General features: G+C 47.9%; 1 protein-coding gene across 3 annotated transcripts in view; it reads right to left on the bottom strand.

Annotated features, from left to right (window-relative positions):
• LOC119977701 (kelch-like protein 1) overlaps positions 1-17,774 on the bottom strand; it is a 358,199-nt gene that overhangs the window by 166,313 nt on the left and 174,112 nt on the right. For all 3 annotated transcript variants that reach the window (XM_038818882.1, XM_038818883.1, XM_038818884.1), the window contains one exon: positions 2,603-2,739. In XM_038818882.1, the coding sequence (XP_038674810.1) occupies positions 2,603-2,739 (137 nt within the window). The remainder of the gene's footprint in view (positions 1-2,602; positions 2,740-17,774) is intronic.

Genomic DNA, 17,774 nt, shown 5'->3' with positions numbered 1-17,774 from the left:
TACCTTTGGCACCCATTGAATAAATCCTTTCTTAACTGTTCTTACAGCTCAATTTAACTTGGCGTTGTTGAACAGATTAGACACTCGCAGTATCGCGCAAGGCCAAAACCCAGCTATAAAATTGATAAACAGGAAAGGTAATTGGTCGCATGGTTGAAAACCAGCACATTTGAATGTCATGTAAGTTATAGGCTGAATATATACTTTGAAGTACCAGACTAAATTATATTTAACAAGCCCGTGTGCAACGTGAAATGCTTTACTACTTAGTTAATTAGTTACTTCTGGATTGTTTAAATGCAAATCACATCGCCGAAGAAACCTCCCCATGACTTTGTTTTTCTTTGCTGTCGATGAATCTCAAAGAATATTTCAACATTGACAAATATGCCTTTCTACCTCGATAAGCAAAGTTCATGAATTATGTATAACATAATCACATTTCCAGGATTTGCAATTTCTGCAAAGGAGCTCCCACTCTGTGAACTGTTTCAGTGATACACTGGCTCTGCGATCTTAATACATACATAATAATTTGATACAGTGTTATGGATAAAAAAAAAGAGAATAGGGAATCCACGCTAAGCTGAGATTTCCGAAGACCTGAAAATCAATTTCAATAACACAATAGAGGCTAGTCTTCTTTTCTCCCCGCACAATTACTGCATTTTCCACTTTTAAGAATGCCATTACTGTCGTACAAATGTCATGTATTATTACATAAATGGATGAGTTCAGAAGTTAAACCGAAGCAGGCGGCTTTTATGGAGCACATCTCAGGATACTTGTTCGCTGACCAGTATGCTTAGTACATGTTTTTCTAACCCCAGTGCATGAAGTTCCAAAAGAACGCTCAAAGAGAAACGGCTAACTCAACGAGAATCTTTTTGCAGTGGGAATAATATTCTGGCAGAGTGCGAAGGAATGGAGCGAGCAAGTTTGCTGCAGATTGACCTGTGACTCACTCTTCACATGCCCACTTAAAATGGCGCCAGTTCTCACAATATTTTACCACACATCTTGGACATCCACTGGGCTGGGAGGGGAGAGGGGGGGGTGGGGGGTACACCCAAATGCAAAATCTGCATCGGGTATGTCCACATGCCATGTTGGTTTAAGGGCCCTGTAGTCATCCAAGGTGCCTGCCAAAAATAGGCGTGAGGCCTACTGTGTAGAATCAAGGTCAGCAAGCTTTTCCGGCTCCCTTTGGTAATCAGTTTGTGACTGACTGTATGTGAGCTGTATTCTCAGGAACACAGTCTTACTAGAGGCTGAGTCTGCCACCTAAAATAAAGTGAATTGCAAAAAAACCTTTACTGCTGTAGTATTCCGTCTGGCTCCAGATTAAAGTTGCAACCCGCAGCTGATCATCTCTCTTTCTACCCCCTTAAGCACCTCTTTTCACTTGCCGGTCTTCATCCTCTTTGCAAGCACCAACGTAACCCCCCCCCCCCCCCCTCCGCCCCCCAACACACCTCGCACCCACCCCCGCCATGCCCAGCTAACATTCCTTCTCCACCCATCCCTCTTCCAAATTGTTCTGACGTCAGAATCCCCAATGAACAATTGTGCATTGGCTCTTGACATGCGAGTTTCTCCAGCACACCAGCTGAACACTGAACCTTAATCTATGTTAGTGTCGCAAGTAGGCTTACATTCACACTGCAATAAAGTTACTGTGAAAATCCCCGAGTCGCCACAGTCCGGCGCCTGTTCGGGTACACGGAGGGAGAATTCAGAATGCCCAATTCACCTAACAAGCACGTTTTTCCGGACTTTTGGGAGGAAACCAGAGCACCCGGAGGAAACCCACGCAGACACAGGGAGAACGTCCAGACTATGCACAGACAGGGACCCAAGCTGGGAACTGAACCCAGGTTAAAGGATATGGGGACTAACTATGAATAGTCCTTTTGCTCACTGGTAACTTACATTGCCCATGGACCTGGCATGAAGGTTTTATACCACAAGTGAAAATAATGATTGGGATGACTATTCATACATTGTGTATCAATTACATTTATCTTCATTCATGAGTAAGGCAAAAGATGTTAACACATTTGTCTTTAACATCACATATGTGGGCGGCATGGTGGCACAGTAGTTAGCACTGCTGCCTCACACCGTCAGGGATCCGGGTTCAATTCCAACCTTGGGTGACTGTGTGGAGTTTGCACTACCTCCCCATGTCTGTGTGGGTTTCCTCTGAGTGTTTTGGTTTCCTCCCACAGGCAAAAGATGTACAGGTGCGGTGGATTGGCTAAATGCTTCTTAGTATCCAAAGGTTAGTTGGGACAATGGGGATAGGGTGGGGGATTGGGCCGAGACAGGGTTCTCTTTCAGAAGGTTGGTGCATGCTCGATGGGCCGAATGGCCTCCTTCAATACTGCAGGAATTCTATATTTAATATTAAAACCATTAAAAGTATCTATTTTTAAAAGTATTGAACAATCATGAACTAGAAACATGTCAACTGATGACTGATGGACATGAATTTCAGTTTTGAACCCAAAGGTGTCACGTCTCTTTATCACACACGCTCTAATCTTTTAACGGCGTACAATAATTCATTGTTTCTAAAGAATTTTTCGCTCCACCTTACCTGTGTAAGCAAACTGGACAAGATCCCAGAGTGCACCAGGGTCTATGCCCTCCATTTTGATTTCTTCTTGTTTAGCTTCACAAACATCACTGGTAAACATAGCAGCAAAGTAGTCTGAGACAGCACTAAGAACAAGTCTGGAAAGAGAAGAACCACAAGGGATCTAATTAAATTAGTGCCTTTTAATTAGCTGTGAAGAGTTGACAGTAGGAATTCATTACATTCAAAATAAACCTAAGGGCACAACTGCCCGATTCTACCATGACATGTTTTTTTTCCAAACGGGATCTATTTTGGGGTAATTTAAATGGTTATCAAGGAATAACTTGACTGGTCATTAAGGAAGAGTATAATTATTAAAATTGTCATTTATTATATTAGGTACCAAATCATATTTAATTCATGTGTTTGAGTAATGAGATATATTTCCCTTTTTCATGCGCGCAAATTAAATCACTGCAACGTAACATGCTTGTTTTTGCATAACCTGGACAGAACAAACAACAAAGCTCACTCCATGGGGTCATTTTAGCGATTGGGGTAACGGTGAAATAGATATTATCAGATCAGTCAATGTTTCTGAAACTCTTCCAATTTTCAATTCCATTGTCCACCATTAACCATACTGCTACAGGCTGTTTACCATCCAACAGGTAACAGTTACCCCCAGTTGTGTGGAGTCAATAAAATATGCAGCGTTTTAATTCATAATATTTGGACAAGGTAAAAATGCACTTGGAGCTATAAAGAATTTGAAAATGGGGAATTGACTTTCATAGCTGAATACTTTCAACTTCACCCCTCGCCCCCGGTATCCAATTAGCAATTGATAGAAGAATGGGCAGGATCTCCTGTGTAGTGGCAATCACCCTCAGTTTGCCATGGCACTCCCTTTTAATCACCTCATCTGGAGCTGCCCATTTCTGAGTCCAACTTCCTACCTGGGCCGACTGAGAAATGTGCTGCCCGGCAACTCTTTGGAGACTCTTCTGCACAGAGCAGTAGCGTCACGGGAAATGACGCCATGCCCCCCTTTTCATGACACTAAGCCAGATAGTTGAAAGGTCCCAGCTGCTTTTGACAGGAGAGAAGGTAAGTGTGCAGGGTAATTGTGCATGATGAATGTGCAAGGGTTAGGGTGGCTGGGGGAAAGGTTTTTCGGCAGTGAGGGCGAACGGGTCAGGTGACCAGGGAGTGATGGTGGAGAGTTTGTCAAGGAGCGGTGGGTTCATCGGGGGTGGGGTGGAGGTGAGGGGTTACCATCAGACCAAAAGAAATAGGAACAGGAATAGGCCATTCAGCCCTTCGGGTCTTCTCCACCATTTCAGAAGATCATGTCTTATTTAACACTCCGTAAGTCCGCTTTCCTGCCTTCTCTCCATAACCTGGTAATTTCACGACTGATTAAAAACCCATCAACCTCAGCCTTCAAAATGTTCAAGGACTCGACCTCCACAGCTTCCTGGGATGAAGAATTCCAAAGATTCACCACTCTTTGAGTGAAGAGATTCTTCCTCAAATCCGTCATAAATGAGCACCCCCATAATCTTCAACAATGCCCTCTGGTCCAACATTCTCCCATCAGTGGAAATGTCCTTTCAACATCTACCTTGGGCGGGATCCTGCGGCTGAGCAGCCGCGTGTTTCTCAGTGGGGCGCCGCTCGCTGGTGGTGGGATTCTCTTTTCCCACCGCTGTCAGTGGGAATTCCCATTGGAGCCATCCCCCCACCACTGGGAAACCTGTGGGAGAGGGTGCACAGCCAGTGGGACCAGAGAATTGCACCTGCATGAATGGCCAGAGAATTGTGGCCCCTGTCTAACTCCCTCAGAATCTTATACGTTTCAATCATATCACCTCTCATTCTTCTGAACTGTAAGCTGTTTAATCTTTCCTCATATGGCAGTCTCTCCATATCTGGGATCATCCTAGTAAGCCTCCTCTGTACTACCTCTGTTGAAAATATATTTTTCCTGAAATAAAGGCACCAAAACTGCACATAGTTCTCAACGTGGTCTCACTAACACCTTATACGGTACTTTTATACTCCAGCCCCCTTGAAATAAAAGGCAGCCTTCCACTTGCCTTCCCTATTACCTTCTGCACCCATCTGCTGGCTTTCTGGGTTTCATGAACAAGAACCCCCAAGTCCCTTTGTGCTACAGCTTTCTGCAGTCGCACTACATTTAAATAATAATCTGCCTTCTCATTCTTTCTTCCAAAATGATCAATCTCATATTTTCTCACATTGAATTTCATTTGCCAATTTTGTGCCCACTCACTTAACCTGTCAGTATCTCTCTGTAAATTAGTTATATCCTCCTTATAACCTGGCTTCCCTGCCATCTCTGTTTCATTGCAAATTTTTCCACAGTACGCACTTTTTCTTCCTCCAAATCATTAATATATACTGTGAGGAGCTGAGGTCACTGCACCAATCCCTGCGGTACTTCATAGGTGACTGCCCTCCAACCTGAGAAAGACCCCATTATTACTACTCACTGCTTCCTGTCAGTTAGCCAACCCATGCCAGACTATTACCTCCAACACCATGAGCTCCTATCTTGCATATTAGCATTTTGTGTGGCATTTTTCAAATGCCTGTTGAAAATACAAATATACAACATCGACTGGTCGACTGGTTCTCCTCTGTCTATTCTGACTGATACTCCTGAGAGATCTCTACTAACTTTGTCAGACATAAATCCATGCTGACTTGTCCTGATCAGAGTAGATATTCCTAAAGCAGTGCTTTTCTCTCCTTAATAATGAATTTTTTCCAATAGCTGAAGTTAGACTAACTGGCCAATAGTTTACTGCATTTTGATTCCATCCTGTTTTGAACAAGGGCGCCACATTGGCACAGTTCCAGAATCCAAAGATTTTTGGAAAATGACTGCCAATGCATCTATTTAAGAACCTGTGGTGCAAACCATTAGGTCCAGAGGACCTTTCAACCTTTAATCCCATTAGTTTTCCGAAAATGAATTTTCAGGTGGGGGGGGGGGGGGGGGGGGGGGGGGGGGCAGAGGGGTTTGAGTGTTCAGGGGGTTCAGTGGGGGTTATAGCGGGAGGTGAGCACTTTCTGAACCAGGCCGAGGGGGGTGACCAATGCCCGGTGAATGTTGGGGAGTGAGGTAAGGGGTGGGGAGGGGGTAAGCAATGTCCAGGGCTTGTGGTGGGTGGTGGAGGTGGTGGGAGCTGAACACTGTCCAAGGTGGGTGGGGGTGAAATGTGGGAGACATTTGTGAGCGACAATAGATTGCTGTTCTGTCAAGTGTTCACCGTTTAAGTTGCAGTATTTTTCTTTGAGGAAAGATCGGATGCGGGTTCTCCGATAATGGGGCTAAGTGGTGACACCGTCGTAAATGCCGAAGCGTTTTACGGCGCCATCATCTGACCCCTTGGAGCAGCGATCCTGCGCCGCACAGGGGGCCAGCGCGGCACTGGAGCGCCTCATGCAGCTCCAGCTGCCGATATGGGCGCCAGCATGACCGGCGCGGGTCCGTGCATGCGCGCCACAGCCAGCGGAGCCCTAGAGGGGCTCGGCAAAGTAAAATAAAATTGCGTGGTTAACACTGCTTGTGAAAGGACGCATGGATTCTGCGACTATCGATCCTGCAAGCGACTCAGGTGAAACTCCTTCAAAAATAAATCTTCTGTGATTAAACAGAGAGACATTCACCTCAGGCACCTTTTGGGGATAAATGATGAGAGTAAACTGGAAGAATAATGCAATGCCGGCAAATTGTACTCACCTCATAGGTGAAGCGCAGCATTAAGCGTGGCTGCTGCACTTCCCCTAATATAGTGTCAAAGTGCTCAAATTGCTTATATTTAATGTCCAGGACACAGTGTGGACCTCTTTACACTCTCAGCAAGAGTCGTTTAAATCACAGCCTTGCACACATTCATTTCGCTAAAAGTCTCACACGGGATCTGTTTGCTGTAGATGTGTGTCATCATACTCAGTCCAGCTTTAACTGTAAAAGAAACTGGCAAAAAAATGTCTCCAGGCATTTCGCAGAGGTGCAATTAAATAAATGGATGCCCAGCCAAGGCTTACTCGAAGAGATGGATACAGATGAGGGATGGAATTCCAAAGCGCGAGACTTAAGACACCTGAAAAACCATGTCAAAGGCTGCAGAGGGATAGAGAACGGGGAGGGAGAACGCACCATGTTCACCGTCATGGAGGATCTTCTTCGTGACACTGGTTAGGATTTCCTTTGGTGTTGTACATGGCAGAATTAAAAGTTAAATAATATTTTTCAACACCCCGAGATGGGGAGTGAAATTGGACTTGGAGTGAGGGGACAGAGGGTGGGATCGGAATGTTTTGCAGGAGGGATGATGGCAGATTTGAAAGGGAGAGGGGGCGTTCAAGATGACAACGAGGAGGAAAGATCAAGAAGTAAATTTAGGGATTAAACAAGCAGGACCAAGAGACAAAATTAGCTCAGGGAGAAAATGCTGGGGAAGAGAAACGGGGCGGGATTTATGGTCATTGCCGCCGGTGGGATCACCCGCTCCCGTCTGCGGTGATTCCCTGCCTCAGCTTTCCCCATGGCAGAGGGTGCAAACTATGACAAACACCGCTGACAGCACTGGGAGCAGAAGATACCTCCGCTGGGCCTCCACCACACAATTCCGGCTGCGGTAGGGGTGGGAGGGGGGGGAATGAATGGCACCCATTGAACAAGGAATCAGGAACAGGGCAGCAGGAGACATGGGGGTAGTTTGAATTGTTAGTCGAGGCAAAGCGAAAGCAGGAGAGGCGGCTGAATGGGGAGTTGTAATCTTTGTTACAAAGTAGTTCAGGACCTCCTTTGATTTGTTGTTGGAGATGGTGGGGGGGGGCGGGAGGGAAGATGATTTTAAGGAGAAAATTTGTTATGGATCAAAGGAGGCCAGGTTATCTGTGCAGCACAGGATGATCCGGAAACAGTTTTGGTCGAGGAGCATGAGGCCTAAGAATATTGGACGTGATCTTGTTATGACCGGGGTGGAAGCAGTGCACAGTTGCTCCTTCCCCGCTACTTCACAAGTCACAATATTAGTTTTAAAAAAGTTTCCCGTAACAGCCTCCCCGAACAGGCGCCGGAATGTGGCAACTAGAGGCTTTTCACAGTAACTTCATTGAAGCCTACTTGTGACAATAAGTAGTTATTATTATTACTTATTAGTTTATTATCAAACTAGTCTTGTCAAACAGAAAGGCAAAGTTTATTAACTGTGGTGAATGTATTCACCATAATGCATGCATGATACCGTAACCTGTGACCTATGACCTGGAAGTGGTGATATGAACTGCTTCCAGGTACTGTACTGTAACCCGGTATGGCTCCGCCTCTGGCTCCGTCCACACCAGGGCCATATATAGGCCGGCCTCCTGTGGGCAGCATTCACCTGTACTACTCACTCTGGCTAGGCAAGTTAGAAATAGAAATAGAACAGTACAGCACAGAACAGGCCCTTCGGCCCTCGATGTTGTGCCGAGCAATGATCACCCTACTTAAACCCACGTAACCCGTATACCCGTAACCCAACAATCCCCCCATTAACCTTACACTACGGGCAATTTAGCATGGCCAATCCACCTAACCCGCACATCTTTGGACTGTTCATGACTAGTTCATGACTAATAAAGCCTACTGTTCACTCGCTCTCTCTGCCTCACTGTGAATTGAAGGTATATCATTAACATACGGTGTGAAATACAAAAGTATACTAATTACACACTGGAGATACTCCATTTCACACACACACACACACACACCCTAGCTATAAATAAAAAAAGAGGAATTCAGCCAAAGGTTGAAAGGACAGATGGTGCAATCCTTAAGATGGCGCCAGGGTGATTTGGTTGGCCTCTCAACGCTGATCTGTTAAACAATCGATGACTCTTGCACTTCTTTTCAGGCGGACTTGAGGAACACACATGAGTACTCAATCCCAGCACACAGAGCAGTTTTGGAGCAGCTTAAATTTACTTCCGGCTGAGGGCTGGCTCTGGGCTGTATAAAGACTGAAGCCGTCTTCACACGCAGTCATCATTCCTTCTCTTCTCAAAGCAAAACCAGAAACCAACTTCAAAGGCAGTTTTTGCTGGCATTTTCTGTTTCAGTCATGTTACCATGCGACACCTTTTGTACACAGTCCACCAGTGTCAAGAGGTTTCCAGCTTCTTTCAAACTGCTTAATTACCTTCTCTTGTAAAACAAAAAGGTGTGTTCCATTTCTCCAGGAATAGCAATCAATGCCCCGCGTTACCCTTTATGGGACAATGGATTTTGAAACGCAACTTCTACCAGAACTTTCTTAGTCCTTGAATATCAACCATTTCCTGTCATTAAAATGTTCATGACAATCTAACCTGATGTGATGATGGATGCTGAGGTGAGTGTCAGAGTTGAGCACAACTTTGTGCCGTTTCAGCTTGATGAGGATTTACTTGGGTGCTGAGTACGCAAGAAGGAAGAGCATATAGGTTTTCTTGGGGACAAGGGAATCAGAAGTGTAGGTGGGATGATGGTCAATAAATCACATCGGTTGACTGCGAGATACGTTTCTTCAAAACTCTGTCTTTTACTTGCCATCATTTTCATATTGGGCAGGATTACCCCGCCCTCCTAGCCGCATGCTTCTCTGTGGTGGGACTCTCTGCTCTCGCCTCAGTTGGGAATTCCAACTGAAGCCACCCACGCCGATGGGAAACCTGTCGGGGAGGGGGTGGAGCGAGGGTGTGCTGATGTGGGGGCCAGAGAATCCTGCCGCCAGAGAAGGGCCAGAGAATTCTGGCCAGAATTTTTTTAACTTTGGCCTGTTATCTCTGCTCTTCCATAGTGAGGGCTGATATGTCAACAATGGAGTTGAGGAGAGCAGATTCCAGCTGCTGCCACAGCAGGAACCTCTGCCACTTCTCCTCCCATATCCATCAACCAATCAGCTCCGAAAGCTCTGAATTCACTCCTTCCATTACCAATGCCACGAGTGGACTCAGCCAACCCATTCTAACCTTCTTTGTCTCTTGTTCCTCTAGGTGGGCTGAAAGGCCCCATTCCACCTGGACCTGCCAACAGTTCAGAGCACATGTCAGCAATTAATCTTTTGCCTCGATCGCAATTACTGATGTGTTATGTGCTCTGGGATAACACAGGCTGCAACTGGATGCAGCTTTCACCAAAAGATACTCCAAACCTTGAAGTTAGTTCAATCTGATTTGTTGAACCAGTAGCACAGTTAGCACAGTTCTCTATAAGTTCGACTCTCTGCTCACCTCAGTGTGGTTACTCTGTCTGACTGAACCAGACTAGCTCTTAGCCACGTGCGGGAGGTGTGATACTGTACATACACCCCGACTCACTCTGAAGATGTTCATCAGTGGAAAGAGGCGGACTGTGACTGCATCATGTCTTTTATAGTGAGATACCACTCCTGAGTGTCCTGCCTGCTCATTGGTCATGTCCTGTTCTCTGTGTTCATTAGCTGCCTGTCTGTATATCATTATGTGCATGTTTGCATATCATGACAATTACCTCCCAAAGATATTCACCCTAGTGGAGTTAGAGAATGAGCTGCAGAGGAGCCTGCTGATTTTGATTGTATTCACTGAGATTGGGCTCTAATACAGCATATAATGCAATCTTGAAGTGGCTTCTTTTGGAAGACAAAGGCTGTAGCCATTACCCTTTGCACAACTCGAGGTACGAGCCTCTGTGGTGGAATATGAGTGGGCAGGTCCTAACCAAAAGGTTTTTCATGCAAAACTGTGACCCAATGCTCAATAGACACCAAATGTTATTTCAATTTCCTTCCATGAACAATGAAGAAAAATGAATTGACAAATGGCTCTCAGAATACAAAAAATTATTTGAAGGCACATTATTTACCAATTCCTATGTTCTAACAAATAATAAGAATGATTCTTTCAGCCGTGAAATACACACGGTTAGAAGGACAGTCTTATTCCTAACAATATGCTGCGGGTATATTTTTCTAGAAAAATAAAAATGGAAAATGCTGGAAATTCTCAGCAGACCAGGCAGGATCTGTGGAGAGAGAAAGGTGTTGTGAATGTAGTGTAATGAGTTTAATAAATAATATGCTCATGAGTTATGCAGGCTATGACGCATTTGTGATGTCAGCAGTCATGTGCTGAAGGATCCGTATTAGAGACGAGCAGCAGTCAGACGAGATGTCCCTATTCACTTTCCCACCTTGTATTTATTGTAAATAGTGTAAATAAACTAGCTTAGAAATGAATGCCCGAATCTGGCTACAGCCCCTCTTCACCAGGTACAAGGCCTTGCATGTCCATCAAATATGGTGACAGTGGTGGTGGGCGACATCAGTCCAAGTGAGGGTCGGTGCCAAACAAGGGTCACCCACAGCTCCCTGGTCAGCCTGACATCCCGCAAGTTCACGGAAGCAACAGGCTAACTGAGGAAGGGTAGCATGAGTGATAGTGGACAAGCAGTCACTGCCCCTGACCCAGCTGACTGAAAGATGCAAGAGCCTGTACAGAACCTGCCGTTGGAAGACATGGTTCGATAATTTTTTGAAGAACCGAGCTGCCTCAGGTCTCCTTGCCAACATTCAGCAATATATTCACCTCATCCCTCAGAAATTATTGGTGCCTTTATCTCATTAAAAAACACAACAGTAGCATTGCTGTGTTCAGAAAAGAGTGGACAACAAAAAGTAAAGTTCCATTGATGGACAAAATTCAAAAAAACTAAGTATAATGACTCCGTAGTTTTGGAGATCCATTCGTGCAGTGGAATTGCATAATTTATCATCTTGTTATCATGGGCGAAATTCTCCAACCCCCCCCCCCGCAGGGTCAGAGAATTGCCCTGTGCCGGTGAAAATCCCACACCCGCCGTGGCAGAAATTCTCCGCCACCCGGGAATTGACGGGAGCGGGAATCACACCCCGCTGATCGGCGTGCCCTCCGCGCCGATCGGCGAGCCCCCTGTGGCGATTTTCCGGCCCGCAATGGGCCGAAGTCCCGCCGCTGAGTAGCCTCTCCCGCCCCCGTGGTTTCAACCACCTCTGGTGGTGGCGGGATTGACGGCGCGAGCAGGCCCCCGGGGTCCTGGGGGGGGGTGTGGAGCGATCGGACCCCGGGGAGTGCCCCCACGGTGGCCAGGCCCGCGATTGTGGCCCACCAATCGGTGGACGGGTCAGTGCCGTGGGGGCACTCTTTTTCTTCCGCCGCCGCCACGGCCTCCACCATGGCGGAGGCGGAAGAGAATCCCCCAGCGCGCATGCGGCGGTGGTGACGTCAGCGTTAGCTGATGCACCGGCGCATGCGCAAACTGGCGAAGGCCTTTCGGCCAGCCCAGGCGGCAGGCGTCAAAGGCCGCTGGCGACGGTTTTGGAGCCAGTTGGCATGGCGCCAACCACTCCAGCGTGGGCCTAGCCCCCAAAGGTGAGGAGAATTCCGCACCTTTGGGGAGGCCCGACGCCGGAGTGGTTGGCGCCACTCCGCTATGCCGGGACCCCCGCCCCGCCGGGTAGGGGAGAATCCCGACCCATGTGTTTGTTGCAGACAGGAGGGGAGGTGAATTTAAACAGCTTCAATTGCTCTTCTCACCATCTATCTGTAAACAGAAAGGTGTTTTGATTTGCTCCCCCCTTGATAAGCAGTGACGGATTTCCCAACTCCTCATTTTGAGATGATCCAATTTTCTATTAACCCGCAGCAATAGGATGAACTCAAAAGGACTAGTTTTATTTGCCCACACTCAAATGCAGGTTGTTGTACCTTAACCCGTCTACGGTGGACAAATGACTCAAAGTTTTTTCATGTAGGAGTATAATATTTATTTATGTTCACACAATGCTAAGGTTATTCAATCACACACACACATAAGTTAAACTAAAAAGCTAGTACGTACAAGACCTTAACTTAACTTTCAAGTGACTGACAAGTACCGGGCAGATATGGAGCGGAATTCTCTGAAAATGGGCCAATGTCCCCACGCCCGCGAGAAAACGGGCACGAATCACTCTGGACTTTCCTTTGCAGGACCTCGGAGTGCTCCACGCAGCTCTGGCTCCGATATGGGGCCCTGCACTTCCGGCCGTGGATCCACGCAACATGGCGGACCCACACAGGAAGCCAGCCCCAACAATATAGGCCCCCTCCCAGGTCGCACGCGCCAGCCGATCGGTGGCCCCCGATCGCGAGCCTGGCCGTCCTGGAGGCCCCCCCGGTGACGGATCCCCCCCCCCTCCCCAACCAGGGCAGCGGCGTACTGAGCCACTCAGAGTGCCCGCCTGGTGGAACCATGAGTGAACCACGCCGACGGTATCTCGCCCAGCTGCCGGCAGAGAATTGCCGCGGGGGACTGTTTTAATAGCCCCGACTAGCGCTGCATCGACCGGGCGCGTGACTGGCGGCGATTCTCCGGTCTGTGGAGGGGGGGGGGGGTGTTGGGTAGGAGTCTTGGAAGGGAGGGGGTGCTGTAAGGGGGTTTGGGGGCCCTGAAGAGGGGGGGACCCCCAAGGACCCCATAGCGAGGTGTCCTCACTTGGGGGTGGGGGTGTGGGGTGGGGTTGTATCCATTTGCGGGGGGGGGGGGTGACATTGCCCATGGGTGGGGGGTGAAGGTAAGCTTCACAAGCTTACTTCGAGAACGGTGCAGCCATTCAAAATGGAGGCGCGATCCCTGAGTTCAGCTCCCCAGTGCTAAAAAAACAATTCTCAGTGTGGCCTAAACTGGCGAGAAACTCCCCAGGGCTCAAATAATTGACTAAGTGTCATTGAATAACGGTGGGGAACTCACCGGTAGAGCCGGCGGGAAACCCGTTTCAAATTAACCGAGAATATTTGGGGGACAATAGGGCCCAATGTTTTGGCCTCAACCACTTCCGGTGGCAACGAATACCACACTCTCTGGTTGAAGAAATTTCTCCTCAGCTCTGTCCTAAATGATCTACCCCACATCCTCGGGCTGTGACCCTTGTTTCTGGACACCCCCACCATCCACAACATCCTACTTGCATCTACCCTGTCTAGTCCTGTTAGAATTGTATAGGATTCTATGAAATCCCTCCTCATTCTGCTGGACTCCAGCCAATACAATCCTAACCAACTCAGTCTCTCCTCATACATCAGTCCCGTCATCCCAGGAATCAGTCTGGTAAATCTTCACTGCACTCCCTCCGTAGCAAGAACATCCTTCCTCAGATAAGGAGACCAAAACTGCACACAATACTCCAGGTGTGGGCTCACCAAGGCCCAGTATAATTGCAGCAAGACAGCCCTGTTCCTGCCCGCAAATCCTCTCACGATGAAGGCCAGCATACCATTTGCCGCCTTTACCGCCTGCTGTATTTCCATACTTACCTTCACCAACTGGTGAATGAGGACAGCCAGGTTTAGTTGCACATTCCCCTCTCCTAATCTATGGCCGTTCAGATATTAGTCTGCTTTCTCGATTTTGTCACCAAAGTGTATAACCTCGCATTTATCCATGTTATCTTGCATCTGCCATTCAATGGCGCCCTCAGTCAACTTGTCCAAATCACACTGAAGGATTTATACATCCTCCTCACAGCTCACCCTCCCACCCAACTGCAAATTTAGGATGTTACATTTTGTTCCCTCATCTGAATCATTAATATATTTGAATATCTGGAGTCCTGGCACCGATCCCTGTGAAACTCCACGAGTCACGGCCTGCCAATGTGAAAAGACCCGTTAATTCCTATTCTTTATTTCCAGTCTGCCGACCAGTTTTCTACCCATCTCGATACACTGCCCAATCCCATGGGCCTTAATTTACAGGCTAATCTCTTAGGTGGGACTTTTCCAAAAGCCTTCGGCAAGTCCGAATAAAGCACATCCACTGGCTCCCCCTCATCAACTCTCCCAGTTACATCCTCGAAGAATTCCAGTAGATTTGCTCAGCATGATTTCCCCTACATAAATCCATGCTGGAATATCCAAGCTTCCATGACCAGGAATACAACCATTGCTAAATCAGTGAGAGATCTAAATCCTAACCAATAGACCACCATGGAATTGAGCTGAATAGATATTTTTTTAATACCTTACCAAAATTGAAGTTCCGAATTTTTTTTTTCTTGCAAACTAACAACATTCAATGAGAGCATTCATTTTTAATAGTAACAGCTGCTGTTTGACATTAGACTCGAGACTAGTGCTCAATCTTGCCTCATTTGAAAACAAAACAGAAATTCATGCACACCTCTGCTAAGAAATATTTATGTATTACAATTAGCAAACTTGAAGGTAACATCATTTCTCTGTTTACCTGTCAGCATAAACAAAATCCATTCTGTCAGATTAATGGACCATAAATTGTTTCCCTCCAGTGACATGAGGCTGCTAAATATACAGTCATATTATTAATAGTCTGTGCAGCCAAAGCCCTCTCTGGTTTAATTAGTTCAAGTCCCCCTTGCATTCTGATCTTCATTCAAAGCAGTGGTTTCAGTACAGTGGCACAGTCCTCGAACAGGATTTCCATTCCCTGCTTCTAGGCCTCTGATGGCTGAAGGTGGTGGAACATCTGTGTGATCGTTTTGTCTGATATAAATGAATCATCGACTTGGAACATCTCAGGCTGTTGAATCTCACCAAGGAAGATGAACAGTCTGCTGAAACCGTTCATAATCTATTAATATACTTAATGTAAGCATTTCTTACAGAGGCCGATTGTTCACTTTAATGAATGAGCACGACGGGCTCGATTCTCCGGCCTCGTTACGTTCGCGCTTGAGCGAAATGAGGCCGGTGAATAGCGGGCGAGGCAGCAAATGGGATCTGTGCCAGGCTCCAAACAGATGGCGATGCAAACAGCCCAATCCTGTAGGCGAAATCGGGATCTCGCCGTATCGTGGCACGAAAACAATTATCACCACTTAAGCCCTTTTTCCATCCAATTAATAGCAGCCACCCCTTATCCAACGGCCTCCCGTCATTCATCGTCCTCCCCAGCAAGTGGTCACGTGGTCGCCGGTTGGTACTCCTTGTTAAATACGTGAACCTGGTGGAAGGGCTTCTGTGGGGAGCAGAGGAGATGAGTAGCCACCTTTGCTCACAGGCAAAGAGCCGGTGTCGCTAAGCTTGCCACCCCAGTGCTTGGTGGGGAGTGGGTGACCCTCAGCTGGGGAAGGACCCTCTGCAGGGGTCGGCAGCCATGGGTGGGTATGGGAGGGTGGTGCTGGGGCAGTAACCGGTGGGCAATTGCTCGAGGCACCACCATGCAAACCCCTGGATTGTGTGTATCCGTTCCGGGGGCAAACCTTGCCCCTGCCTGCCTGCCCCACTGACCAGCCATAACCCCCACCAACTGCCCAGGCCACTGGCCATGTGACTGAAGGCTATTGCTGATAGAGAATCATGGTTAAATGAGCACACAACCCAATTGGATGCCCATGGGTGTGCAGGCCATGTAGCATGTGAAAGTCATTGCCTACCATCCCAATCTGACCGTGATGCCTGAACACTGCAGGAGGCAACACCACACATGCAGCAGGCGAAATCCGAACACTCATGGAATGGGACACAGCTCCGGGGATGTTCCTGTTATGTTACTGGAAAGAATGCTAGAAGTCGTCCAGTAGTTGAAGGAAGCTTTATTGTGCTACACAACTTAAATGATTGCGTGAGCTCTTACTTACAGAACTGCACTTGTAAAGGTTACACTTCTCTATGCTCTGCAACTAGGCCTGACCACATTAGCAGCCCTGAGCTCACTTCCGTCCCTGTTCTCCTCACCGTCTGTTCAGCTAAAGTGAGGGGGAGGGCCTTCGGCGTCACTCTTGTACGCCCCTGTGCTGCCCCCTGGTGGTATTTCCATTTCCCATCAGCCCCTTCTGTACTCACTCAAGTGAGGATCACTACAATTCCCACAGCTGGAGGGTGGGCGAGTAAATGCAGGAGGGGACCAGCACCGGCCTAGGTGACGTTATGTGTGGGTATCTGGGGTACAGGGTCTGGGGACGGTGAAGGGGGCCCTCTGCAGCCGGGGGTGCATGGGTCAGGGTTCCGGGTAGGGAGGGAGGATCAATGGGGGAATGGAGGGCCCCGGGGTGGGAGACACCGCTGTTTGTCAGTCTAACACCCTTTACCAATGCCTTACAGATATTGAACAGTATGGCAGGGAGTTTGGACCCATAACTTGCCTCAGTGTTGCAGTTAGAATTCCGGGCGGCCAGACATTGGCAGCAGCGGCTACTGATGCTCGAGGCAGCATCCCATGTCCCGGACCTCGCCCCACATCCTGAGGACCTGGCAGCCCATCAGGTCAGGGAAGGACCCAGAGGGGGAGTCCCGCGAAGGCCCAGAGTGTACAGGCGTTGCTGGTCGTTTGAACAGATGACGGACAGCGCGTGCCGCAGGAGGCTCTGCCTCAACAAGGAGATGGTGCGGCATCTGTGCCCCATCCTGACGGTCTTGGCACCACGTGAAGGAAGAGGAAACCGGCTTCCGGTGGCCGTCAAGATCACCACAGTCCTGTATTTTTACTCTTCGGGGTCCTTCAAGTGCTCAAGCGGGGACCTGTGTGGTATCTCACAGCCCACAGGTGCATCCGACAGAAAACTACATCATCTTTGGCATGGACCAAGCCCAGCAGGATGTCCGGGCAGTAGGTTTCTCCAACATCACCGGGATGCCCCACTTCCAGGGGGTGTAATAGATGCCACGTATGTTGTCCTGCACTCACCGGGCCATCTGAAACTGCCGGTTGTTAACAGAAAGGGGCTCCACTCCCTGAACATACAGCTCGTGCGAGACCTCCAGATGCAGATAATGAACGTGTGTGCACGTGTCCCGGGGAAGAGTTAATTAAAGAGCACATTAATGATCTGGAGGAAGGAACTGAAGGCACTGTTGCTAAGTTTGCAGATGATACAAAGATCTGTAGAGGGACAGGTAGTATTGAGGAAGCAAGGGGACTGCAGAAGGATTTGGACAGGATAGGGGAGTTGGCAATGAAGTGGCAAATGAAATAGAACATGGAAAAGTGTGAAGTTATGCACTTTGGAAGGAGGAATTTAGGCATAGACTATTTTCTAAATTGGTAAATGCTTCGGAAATCAGAAGCACAAAGGAACTTGAGAGTCCTTGTTCATGATTCTCTGAAGGTTAATGTCCAGGTTCAGTCGGCAGTTAAGAAGGCAAAAGCAAT

The sequence above is a fragment of the Scyliorhinus canicula genome, chromosome 14, assembly GCF_902713615.1.
Source record: "Scyliorhinus canicula chromosome 14, sScyCan1.1, whole genome shotgun sequence".
NCBI classification, from domain to species: domain Eukaryota; kingdom Metazoa; phylum Chordata; class Chondrichthyes; order Carcharhiniformes; family Scyliorhinidae; genus Scyliorhinus; species Scyliorhinus canicula.
This window is presented reverse-complemented; position numbering and strand designations above follow the sequence as displayed.